Here is a 12,946-nt window from a genome sequence, read left to right on the forward strand (position 1 = left end):
TCTTTTGACATTTCCTCATACTGGCTTCCGTCCAAGCCGTGTTTTTCCATCACTTTGATCATCGGTCTTGTTTGCATCGCTATACTCGGAATTCTTTATCTATTATGAAATTTACGTCAGAGTGATCTGGCAACTTTGCTGATATCCCTTTTTCCATCGTCAGAAGTCTCATTCCTTTCATTGCTGTGTAATACAGGGTGACATGTTTTGGCAGCCTTTCTGTATTCTCCTCTCACAGGGAATTACTGTCTTGACCCAATTCCACATGCAGTTAAATCTACATGGCAACAGTTTGTGTTGCCATACAGATGCTCGAACTGCACACCTTGTAGTTTTTACATAATAGCAGAAAAAAAAAGTCTTAAAATGATTGCCGACCTATGAGATTCTACTTTCGAATATAAGTGCACCTAATTAAATTTGAATATTATGACTAGTTAAACTCGAAAAATACAAAACATTATGTAATGTTTGGCATTCTAGTTGTTTAGTGTTACCACAAAGCTTGGAGATGTAAAAAAAAAAAAAAAAAAAATGTACATATTGTTTTCACACACTGTAACATGGACCGCTGCCATATTTTGGAGCTGTCACATTTCTCTGGGTTCTGTGAAACTGCAGAGCTTCACACCAATGTTTCACTGTTTGCTGTGATTGATGTGTTCTCAAACACTGCCACAGTGTTGGATGTTTTTGCACTGATGTTTTTGTCAAACCTATGACATAGAGGTCCTCAAGCTGAATATATCTTTCCAAACATATCGAGTGAAGTGCATTCTGCAAGGTTCCTCTGGTGTTGTCAAGACCTGAAATTAGAATTTGAAGACAAACATTTTAATGCAAAGAAGAGAACTTTCAAAAAATAGGGTCATTTATTCAAAATTGTAACTTACACTTTATAAATTATTTTTTTTCATTATATTCACCTTTATATCAAAAGTCTGTGGAATAGGATCTGCAACATTTGGATCAAAGTTTGTACAGGTAAGTGATAAGAAAACTCCCATTGGGCAATGATACTTGAAATAAATCAACAAAACCTTACAAGATTTAATTAAGAATTGATCATTTTGTGCAACATGGCAAAGACCAATTTTGTTATGGATTATCTTTGCCAGAAGACAAAGAAGGGGATGAAACTTCAGCTACAAAGTGAAACATCCAAATATTATATAACTGACTTTCAGGTGTACTTCATAAATATGTTCAAGCATATAATGAATATAATTTTCAATATGCAGGTTTATGCTAATCTGCAGAATATATTGTCTTAATGGACACGTACAGTCCCGCAATTTTTCTACTGTGTCCTTTAAAATCTATAACAGGCACACCATTGCTTTTAGAGGGAAAGCTCTCAAAAAAAAAAAAGTTCAAACACTCGAATCTTATAACACAGCTTGAGAGCATGGTTGCGGAAGATGGGGAAGTTTGTGAAGAGCCAAAAAAAAAAAAAAAAAGATAGACTCAAAAAACAGCCATTCTCATTCTCTTTGAGGAGAGAATGACATCTCCGAATAAATTTATCATGACTGCTGGATGCATACAAAGCAACTGTTTGAAAATTAACCAAATGAACTGAAGGCAGGTAATTTAAATAATAACAACTGAAAAATAAATACATTTATATTAAAATGATAGCATGTCATATTTTTTCTTATTTTATGTTTGACAAGTTTTATCATCCAGTTTAACTAAACCTTTCATTTGGTCACAAATTAAACCAATACAGTATTCATGGCTGGAATGCAGTGGTGTCAAACACAAGGCTCGGGAGCCAAATCCGGCCCCCAACATCACTTTATGTGGCCCGTGAAGGCAAATCATGCGTGTCGACTTCTTGTTTCTTGCAACTTGTCTTCACTTTTAATAACAATGAGATGAAATATATTTTTTGTCATCGATGCTCCATTTAGATTCAATTGGAAAAACGATTGAAGAAAACAATTTACTGGGTTTTGATTTTAAAACTAGTAGTTATCCATCAATTATTTACTGTATAGTATGTGATAGATAACATCATTTAATTATAATTTAAATATAATAATAATGATCATTTCAACATAAATTCATATGAGTCATAACAACCCTGTGAGGGTAACCATAGCAACGATCCGGCCCGCGACAAAAACAAGTTTAACACCCTTGTTGAAGGATGAAACAGACATTTTAACATATAAGAGTGAACTTTCCTGCGGTTTAGGAAGTGTGCAGCTGTATAGTAACACACATGCATAAGCACATACCTGCCAAAAAAACGTCAGCTTGATAGATTTCTCTGCCCTTCGTTTTGTAGAAGAGATGAAATACTTCAAGTGCTTGACGTTGGTGATGATTTGGATGGTCCAGACTGAAGCGGAGCTCTGTCCTAGTGCTTGCACATGTACCAAGAAGTCTGGGGAAGAAAAGACAGAGGTCAACTGTCATAAGAGAGGTCTTCGAGTTTTTCCCATCAAACTTCCCTCAGATGCTTGGATCCTCAAATTTGGTAGGCACATTGTCAGTCGTAATCGATTTATCTCTCAAAGAGTTGTTTTGGTTATATAAGAATTAATGTGATAATCCAAATTCCTGGTTCTTAAAAGGTGAAAATGGCATCACAAACCTGCAGGCCAATATTCTGGGATTAGTTCCAAAGATAGAAAGCGTAAACTTGGAACATAATGCCGTCAAGTCCATCCACCCTCGTACATTCTCCGGTGCAAAGACGCTAGCGCTACTTAATCTTTATAGCAATCACATCAAAAATCTTCCACCAAGGGGATTCAAGGTAAAGACAATTCAAATTTTCTGTAATATTTTTAAAACAGCATAATGATTCTTTTAACTCTGTCATTTCATTTCTTTAAGGATCTCTTGAATCTTCGGTTCTTAATGTTGGGACAGAACCAGATTGGCACGCTGAAGCCTAATATGTTTCTCGGCATGAAGAACCTGTCAGAACTGGATCTTCCCGAAAACGCCCTGACAGCGCTTCAGTCCAACACCTTCAAAGCTTTGATTGCTCTCAAGGTCTTAGATCTTTCCCTGAATCGTATCCAAAAGATCTCACCAAAGGCCTTCACTGGACTTAGACATCTCATGTTCCTCAACTTGGACAACAATAGGTGATGAATATAATTTGTAATAATAGTCTTTCATTTTTGAGGTGGTTGCATAAATGTCCAATGTCCAGATTTTTCAGTCTTTACAACTTTGCGATATTTTGCCAACTTCTCCTTGCCAGACTTTTAGAACATCCAATGCTGTGGTTTTTCTTGACTTGCATGATGAAACAAATAAACAAATATTGTCATGGTCCACAGAATAATTGAATATGATGTGTCTAAAATTATTTCCCTAACTCCAGTTTGAAGACTCTCCCAGCTGGAGCATTCAAACCATTGAGCTCGCTGGAGATGCTGGTTCTTGACAACAATCTTTTGTCTACTCTGAGGCCTCCAATGTTTGGTGGACTGTCTGTGTTGCAGGTAATATTTGCTTTCAAGACATTTTAAAGAGTTACACCTTTTTAATCTACATCTACTATATTGTACAACAGGAACTCTATTTGAGGAACAACGATCTGGAACACCTACCATCTGATGTGTTCAAGAACATGCCTAGGCTATCTCAGCTGGGTCTCAGTGGAAACCGCCTAAAGGCAGTGGATGGAAACATGTTGGCCCAAATTCCTTGTAAGAGCAATTTGAGTACAATTGACTTCTAATTATATACAAACATGTTGTCTTTCTCTTTCAAACTCCATCTAGCCCTGAAGAAGTTACACCTGCATGGCAATCCTTGGCTGTGTGATTGCAATATTATCCCATTGGTGCAATGGATGAAAGAAACAAATGTAACTTTGTCACCGCAGGAAGCCATGAAGTGTGACACTCCTCTTGAGCTCAAAAAGAAAACCTTAATCAGCCTTCAAGAAACAAAGTTGCTTTGTCATTTATAAAGTCAGATAGAAGATGGATGAAGGATATAGCACAAACCTAAGGCGTGGGGGCCAGATAGGGCCCGTCACATCATTCTATCTGGCCGGCGAAGACAAATTGTGCATTAACTTTATGTGAATACTAAAATTGCAAATTGTCTTCTTTTTTTTTTTAAAAACTACAGATATTGCAAGCAACTTTTATTACCATGCATCTTTTTCAAATATTTGAACAGATTTTACCTTGAATTCTAGCACCATGCTGCCTTTATTCAATGTCCTTTTGAGTTTAATTCACTCCAGTCATTTTTAAATACTGTTTTAAGGTATTTCAAAAAGTCATCGTATTATTTTTAACAGAGGAAAATGTCTCTCATTCAGGTAACACTCAGATTATTATTATAATCTTACATTGCTTGTCATATACAGTAGAAGCGCCGCAGTTTTGGAATATGACAGATTTCTCGCTGAGGGATTACATTAATCCAATTTTAAGAAGAGTGCTTTCTGTAATCTTTTTAAATAACATAAAATGTAGTATAAAGGCAATACGATTGTGGAAGGAGCCGCGATAATTTGCATATTTAAACACAAAAATGAGATTGTCTGTGTTATCTTCAAAGAAGTGAAAAATTCCAGAGTAGATTGAGGGTAAAAAAAAGGTTGAATTTTTCATACGTTCCAGTGGATAACCGCTCCGACTATCATAACAGAATATACCCGAATATTATATTCCTTTACTGTAAATGGATGATGGAAATAAAAAATGCTATAATCAGCAGCATACTATTTTTTTTGTGTCAGGTTCATGTGTCCATCTGATTTGGGAACATTACCAGAGTGAACACAGATTTTATGTATTCTGTTTTGTTTTTTTCTTTTTTTATGTGGACATGCTGTTTTTTAAAGTGATCATAATTCACAACACCAATTGATTTCGTAAATGTCCAATACAATGTTGAGTAGATAAATTATCAACCATTATCCTGATGTGGCCTGGGATGAAAATTTGTTAGATTGCCACGACAGTGATCTGGGGTTGCCATGGCAATTGCAGAAAAAAATGCCAAGAGACTGTACCATCAAAACAATTCTGGAGCTGTTACTTTAAGGGTGAGATAAACACACACAAAAGAGCAACCTGCCTAACACTAGAGGGTGGGAAGGCTAGACCATTCTGCTTTTCCCCTGCGTCTGTGCTCACTTCACACTTTACTGCTGCTGTTATACTGCAACATTCCTCATCCGTGCCAGTGTGACAGAGTCACATATTGCATGCTACATTTTATTTGAAAACCAGTAGCAGAAGCCAGGTTTCAGATGGAAGAGCATGGCCTAAAATAAAAATATATAATAAAAATGAATAAATAAATAAATAAATAAATAAATAAATAAATAAATAAATAAATAAATAGAATTAAAAAAGGCATCGTGAGGAGATTTCTAAAGTGTACTATGGAAAACCAAACCAAAGCTTAACCATAGAGACTCAACAGAGCCAAAATGGACAAAAAATGGCATTAAATAGTAGCATTGGTAGCAGCTTTAAATAATGCTTATTAATATATATATTTTTTTAAATCAACCACAATAAGACCAGTATGAAGGATGACAAGAAGGATGTACTGTGCAAACGTCTCCTACTGCCTTCTATGTTACGCCCAATTGGTCCCCCGTTAAATGTTGGAATACACAGCAGTCTAGATGGAAGGTAGCAAAAGAGATTCTGTCCATATAAACCTCCCCAGGTTGTCCAATGGACCTATTAACTGGGACAGTCAGTAGTACCTTCGAGACAATCATTATTCATCTTGACCCAGAAAAAAAAAATGCTTACAAGGTTTCTTTTGATGTTTTTGGCTTTCAATGAAAGATTGACATTTCTTTCAAAGCACTGGAAGAGTTTCCCCACTACAAATAGCTGAACAAGCACTTTTCACGGGTTGTTTTTGTAAATTAACTTGCATGTTATGAAACGACCAGTATAATTACAAACATTATTAGCCTCTAAGCAGATCCATTGGGACTTAATTGCTTTTCTAAGACGCAGTACGGTAAACCATTTGGGTGGCAATTTCATGAAAAATGATCATGTTATGATCAAGTCGAGGTTAACTGTCCTGTTGTCAGTCTGAACTGTTTAAACAGCAGCATCATGGTAACACCTAGGGAGTTAATATCCTGGCCTATTTTACCTATTAACAAGGACAGTGTAACATTGGAGTGTAATTGCCTCTAGGTATGCAAATGTATCAAGATGCATAGCTCTCTTCTATCATTCTCTTCATTTCTCTAGATTATCATTTTGTAGTCTGTTAGTATTTTCCCAAATCAATTAATGGTTTATGTTTGGTACTTTCAGCTGCAGTCATTTGTCATAATTTTCCAGTGTTGGGATTTATTATATCGTATGCATCTGATAAAAGAAATGTATTCGAAATGTGATTAGATTGCCCTCACACTACTATAGTCTAATTCCAAACCATCACAGAGAGATCTGTCATAAAGCCAAACTCATTTTAGTTCAAGGGCCACTGCTTGGAACAACATCAAAAGTCTACCTTTAGGCATTCATTTGGTTTATTTTGAAGTTGACCTTCTTACTGCATTGGCAGTGTGATACCAAAAAAACTGTTAAAATATTTTTTTAAATGAATGGAAATAAAAATTGCTAGCAAAGGGTTTATTTTTTCAAAAGTAAACTCAATTTTTAATTTAGTATTGACACATGAATTTGATGCACAATTTGTCTTCGCGGGCCACATAAAATGATGTGGTAGGCCGTATCTGGCCCCCGGGCCTCGAGTTGGACACCTATGATTTCGAGGTTCTATAATTCTGAATCTGTCCATTTCATCACAATGGCTGTGCAATCTGGTGTAACAAAACATGTACATAGGGATGACTTGAGACACTAACAATGCTATTCATGTGCTTCAAAAGATAAAGGCAGCCCTTTTTGAACTTCATGGAACCAGCCGGTGATGCAAGAATTATGATGCTGGGGCTGAGAGATGACAATTATATTGGATTGTTGCACAACTAAATTAAAAATGTCATCAGATGACTGCTGATGTGTTTGAGCAATTTATCAGTCAGGCGTCTTACTTCACCACGTTTACTCACACCACTATGCATCCAAGCGTGAGTATTTCCTGTCTCAATCTCAGATTTTTTGACAGAATAACTATTTGTAGAATGCTACGAAGGAAAATGTAGCAGCAATATCATTTGGACACAGGAATCTAATGCTGGTATCATATATTGTGTAAACCTTTGCAGTTAACCAAGATCATACAATTACATCATATTTACTGATGCTGAAAAAGTGACTTAAAGCAGAAGTAAGTGGCTGATTGTAAATGTTCTTTTCACTGGGCTGGAATTCTCAAGGGAAAAAGAAACTGGACAATATTTCATGTGCTTTTTCTGCTTTTCAAATGTGAATATATAGTAACATATCTTGAACGTGATTTGGCATGTGAATTAATTTTGAGTGATTAGATATAGCAGGATAGTCCACATATATCGTTTTAATGAGAAACCAATGGCTTGTAGCCTAAGGGAGAATGCTGAGTATCTGCTGTAATGATAGCTTGTGGACGACACAGTTGAAACTGTGATTTTTTTTTTTTCTTCTCAGCACTTGAATAGTTACTTCTGCTCCAGCTGGTCCCAAGTCACACGCAATTTACTCTGATTTTCTTCATCTTTTGTGAACATGTCTTTTAAATAAGGGGAAACAAAAAATCTTGGAATGCTCAAGTGAAACTGGAAACTAATGATCACGATGAAAGGAAGGATTTGGCTCTCAAAACTAACTATTAGTCATATCAGTGTGTCAGCACTTTCCACATCTTATCTTGCTTTAGTTTTTCTGGAGCAACACTGGAGTAATTAACATCATTGTGTCGACTGCAAATGAGGAGAAGGAGATAAGTCAAGAGTTGCAGGGAGAGAAAATGAGAAAAACAATCTTCAGGTATCTACCATTAACCTCAATTCGTACGTTCATCTTTCCATTCATTTTCTATCGCGCTGGTCCTCATTAGCGTCCTCGGTCAGCGAGCATTTATCCAACCAACCAATTTTTAGACATTTCAGAAATTCAGGCATGGTGTGTCAGGTGGCTGCTGATTGTTCTTCGTCCTAGTTTCCCTATGCAAATACACAAACAAGGCTCAAACTCTGCCCAGATTCAAAAAGTGAATTGGCAGACACAAAGTAGATCTGGAAACAGGCTGAATCTGAAGTTTTTCCAACTAGAGAATTACTGGATTGGAGTTTTACATGATACGGCCAACTATACATCATCCGCTTGCAGTTTCTTATAAACGTAATTTGCACACTTCCATTCCCTGCATGAACTTCAGCGAGTGACTTTCTGTTTTAGCCATGTAAAAAACTGTGCTCCACATACACTGAATTTAATAGCAATGAGAAAACCCACTTCCATCGGAGACCTAGTCGACTGTGTTCACACCCACAACGGCGCAACACCGCCATTTTTACCGCATGCATCTGTGCCCAATACCAAAAGAAATTGAACTATCTCAATATAGTGACTTCATTTTCATCCAAACGCAATTAATGTCTCCTTCACATAAAAAAAACAACCTAATTTTGTTTTTAACTCTCATCTGCCTTGCATTTCTTCAGTCTCCATCCCTCACTCGCTGTATATCTGGCTCAGCCCCATGCCTTTGAGCGCACCATATCAAACACATCAAAAGGATTGCTGGAACTGCCACAATGTTTTTTTTTTCCTCTCTGTATATGCACAACGTGTGTATTTGTGCTTCTCAATATGTCTACCTTCATACTAGCCCTCACGTATATACAGAGCTTGTTATTTCGAGAACATATTCCCTTGGGGAGGTGATCCTGCAGCTAACCCATTCCTCTCTCAACTAATGTAACGGGTCAGAATGCTCATATCCTAGCGTGTACCGTACCCTTGGAGTATTGTAATGGGCTGAAGCTTATGTTGTGCGTATGTGGCAGTGTCCTCTGTTATTATGCCTTTTGGCTATTTTCAGTGATCCCCCCCACTGCCTCCCTCTTATGCTCACGTCTTTATCCCTTTTCTGTCCTTTGCTCCAATGTTATTGTCCCCCATTTTTGTTTTTCTTTATTTGCTCCCACTGGTTTTGTTGTTCCGTGATAAACACAACTATCAGAAATGTTATTTCTACATCAAATTGTGTTCATCTAAAAACACACGCTGTTTTCTTTTATCAATCTTATTTATTGTAAATTAAAACTAAAAAAATCAACTCTTCTGCCAGTATCCCAAATTCTGCATGAAAAATAAATCCCATAGCTCCAGTATAAAAACACAAACCCTTACCATCTTCCACTCAGCATGAAAATAAATACTTCCTTGTTTACACATCCCAACCGATATCATTTTACTGCAACATGAGCAAAATGAATAACTCAAGATCATGCATATACAATAATAGCATGACCATGACTGTTTGTATTTTGGATCACAGCACACATTGAAATTGAAGTTGTTGATCCGACTACAAGTCATTAGCGCTCCATAAAGAACCAGCTCCTCAGTAGGCTTTAATTAATCCCATGTTATTCTTTCAGTCTGTCTTTCGCAGTCTAGTCACACGATGTCATCCACTCCCGCCGCCGCCGCTCCCATGTTCCTCATTTTCACGGTTTCCCGAGCGAGCTCCTCAATGTCCTTGTGAAACCCTTCCTCACAAGGACATTGAGTGGATGAGTCTGTAATTGCTAGATCGCTATATTAGTATTTTAGTAAACTCACATAATACAGTGTACAATGCAGAATGCTTAATAAGAAAAACTGAATAATAATAAAAAAAGAGTTAGTTTGCATAGTGAACCCACAAATTTGATACGCAAAACCTATGTTGCTGCAGAATTTTATTTCTGACCTATATGTCCTGCCATCATTGGAGGTGTGTGTCTTGATGCCATGCTGTTATTATGGGATGTTGGAACTGCCACTCATTGATGTCATGCTTGGGAAAAAGTCATGCTGCTCTTCCTTTAATCTGCTTAAGGTCACTGAATTTTTTGATGCGACCGACCACATGCTACTGGAGCTAGGTATGCCCCTGGAAAATAGTTATTTCAACTATTGTAAACAGTTTACATTTAATATTTTTCTAAGAAAAGATATGTTAGTTTTAAATTCATTCATGCATTTAAAATGGGTCATTTATTGAAGTTGCGACTTATAGTTCGGTGCGCCTTATAGTCCGGAAAATACGGTAGTGTCAATGATGTCTCAGGTTTATATTTACTTTTCCTATATAATTAAAATAAACCTTAGAATCCAATAACAGGAAGAGGCACTGTATCATCAGATCAATTAGACTCTCAGTAACCTGATAGTGGCGATCAGAGGCAGTTGATAGCAATGGGCAGTATATTAGATGCACATGCAGACAATTTTGAAGGCTGATAGGGTTGTAAATTAACAACAAACCTTCATGAAGGACAACTTCAACTGCCATCGACATAGCCCATAGCAAGAAAAAACAAACATCTTCTGTCAGGTTTAAAAAGAAAAACATATTGAATATTTATGTCCGGCACAACAAATAAAATACAAACTTGACCTTCTGGTATAATTAGTCCCAACTGGAAAAAAACTTTATATAACCAGTGATATTTTATAGAGCCATTCTTTGCTTACGGGTGTAGTTTAAATGTCATGTAACCACATTTGAAGCAGTTTGGTGGACTTTCTGCCTTGTTTATTTACATACAGAGGTGCTATACTGTCCATTAGAGGGCAGTCTCTAAGTATCAGCACACAAATCTCAAATACGAATTTCGAAATTGCAGTTTAACTTCATATTCTACATTGCAACATCTACTTTTACCCATTTCAATGGGTCGACCAAAAATGATTACCATCTTTAAAATGGGGACTGAAAGTCGTTGGCTTCTGTGTGATGCAATAAACAGTCTCAGAGGGCAGAAAGAAAAATAAGATATTCGAGGCATGATTCATGAGTGACAAAACACTCCCTCCTCCGCATGCATTCATCATCGATTTCTTTCTCATTTCTTGGAGCTTTTTAAATCCGTGCATCACGAGAAAACCATAATTCAGCTATCTTACTCACATATTGGACAATTTATCTTGCAAGAGCAACAGGTGCCAATGCAGAACATATCATGACCTTTTCGAGGCTACCTGTGCTAATAAAATGGCTGCCTTGACAAAATATCACCATATAAAGTACATTATTGATTTATACTGTACTTTATAGGTATGATATGGGGTGTAATTTAGCAGAGAGATGGTTAATCCAGACAGACCCATGATTTTTTTATTTGGTTATATGCCCCCGTGTAGTTTTCCATTGTGTTTTTGGTTGGTATGTTACAAAACAAATATCAACAGGCTAATTAAGTATAATTGTGGGTTATGTTAATAAGAAAAACAAACATTAGTGTAGGTTATTATCTCAAGAAAATTGTCATATTTTAGTTTATTTGAAATAAATAATGTGATCAGTCAAAAACGCCAAATTTTGACTGATAGAGCCAATTACAATGATTTGTTTTGCAGTCATTTTTTTGTTGTACATAAAAGACAAAGAAATCAAACAGTAGTGTTACTACATTAGTAATCCTGGGAGATTACGGCAAAAAACAAAAATCGAGATCACAGTAAATTAAACGTTTACCTCAGTTTTGGTGCACAATTATCTTATTCAACTTCGTTCATGCTTATTTTCTTGGTGACAAGAGAAACTGTTGGTGAATGGCTTGGGAGGGTGTTTGACCTTGAATGGACCCTGATGGAAAAAAAAAAAAAAAAAAACATTCGGTCCATGCCCAAACACTCGCCAATATTCGCCTCTCAGTGAGATACGGGCTTAAGGAAGCTGACAAGAACATTTTTCTCTCGGTTCTTATCAGTAGTGGGCAGTAGCAGTGTTTAACATTCTCTGAAGCGTCTTTTTAATGTCGCTGTTGTCACCATCCAATAGCTTTTTATTAGCAAACTTTTGTTATCACATAGCAACATACATATGTGCATATTTCTAGAGTTGGAAGGTTTAAAATAGATTTTTATACTTTCTGTTATTGCTGCTTTTAATTATTCCAGTCTTCATTATTTCTTTAGTGTTTCCTGCCTCATGGGGTTCTCAGTGGCAATATTTTTACAATTTTTTTTATTCAATAACGTTCAATTAATTGATTGACGATAGTGACAAGACACCAGCGTTTAAAGAAAACATTCAATTTATTAATATACAGTCTGCCAGACGTTTTTTTTTTTCTTCCGCCTCACGAGTATTGATTGCATTCATTCTGCTTCTGATTATGAATTAATTGTGCACTGAACACAATGTACAATCACGTTTTGACTAAATCACCCTTTCATGAGCACCATTTGACCTTAAAATGAGCATGTCGAAGATTGCAATCACACACGCACACGCACGCACTGTGTTTTCCTGACCAGTGAGGTGGGTGATAACCCACGAGAATTCCGTATTAGAAACCTTCTGCTTGGCTAGGCTGCAGCATTGTTATTTAAGAACACAGACAGAAAAAGGCTGCTTATCTCACATCTGAATCACAGTTGGGTGGCTGCAGCTCTGTACAACTCCGAAAACCTTGAGCAATAGTGGTGGATGAAGACAGAATGGAAGGCAGAATAGAATTAAACGAGGCTGGGAAAATTAGGTTGCGATAGAAGAATGCCTTATTTTCTTTTTAGATGCCCTAGATATGCTAATTCACATAAAAATTATTTAGTTACCTCAAGCATGAAATGCCATGGTGGCAGATGTGGCTAGCATGTTGTTTTTATTTTATTTTTTAAGCAAGGTTCATTAAAGGTTGCAAAGATGTTTGCCAGACATTCACAAAGAATTGTCGCAAACTCTGTCGTGAACTTTTTCTCTGTCTTTGTAACAACAGCAGAAAGAGCTACACATTAAACGATGCTAATGCTTTCCACACTTCTTTTTTTTTTCTCTCCTCTCCACAAGATGTCGAATGGATGTGTCACGC

The 12,946-nt window shown here is 36.7% G+C and overlaps 1 protein-coding gene across 1 annotated transcript; it reads left to right on the forward strand.

Moving 5' to 3' along the window:
- Positions 1–2,301: 2,301 nt before the first annotated feature.
- Positions 2,302–3,943, forward strand: LOC147042553 (uncharacterized). The gene is made up of 6 exons (XM_085938258.1): positions 2,302–2,488; positions 2,586–2,770; positions 2,851–3,107; positions 3,350–3,470; positions 3,542–3,677; positions 3,753–3,943. The coding sequence occupies exons 1-6, from the start codon at positions 2,302–2,304 to the stop codon at positions 3,941–3,943; spliced, it is 1,077 nt and encodes a 358-aa protein (XP_085794384.1).
- The last annotated feature ends 9,003 nt before the right edge of the window (positions 3,944–12,946 follow it).

Source organism: Syngnathus leptorhynchus, chromosome 18 (assembly GCF_054491065.1).
Source record: "Syngnathus leptorhynchus isolate UIUO chromosome 18, UIUO_Slep, whole genome shotgun sequence".
NCBI classification, from domain to species: domain Eukaryota; kingdom Metazoa; phylum Chordata; class Actinopteri; order Syngnathiformes; family Syngnathidae; genus Syngnathus; species Syngnathus leptorhynchus.

Bases quoted from the DNA above. Each gene is read 5' to 3' on its own strand.
- LOC147042553 (XM_085938258.1), top strand. From the start codon at position 2,302: ATGAAATACTTCAAGTGCTTGACGTTGGTGATGATTTGGATGGTCCAG. The intron at 2,489-2,585 runs GTAGGCACATTG...GGTTCTTAAAAG, and splicing joins TGCTTGGATCCTCAAATTTG to GTGAAAATGGCATCACAAAC. The intron at 3,108-3,349 runs GTGATGAATATA...CCCTAACTCCAG, and splicing joins CTCAACTTGGACAACAATAG to TTTGAAGACTCTCCCAGCTG.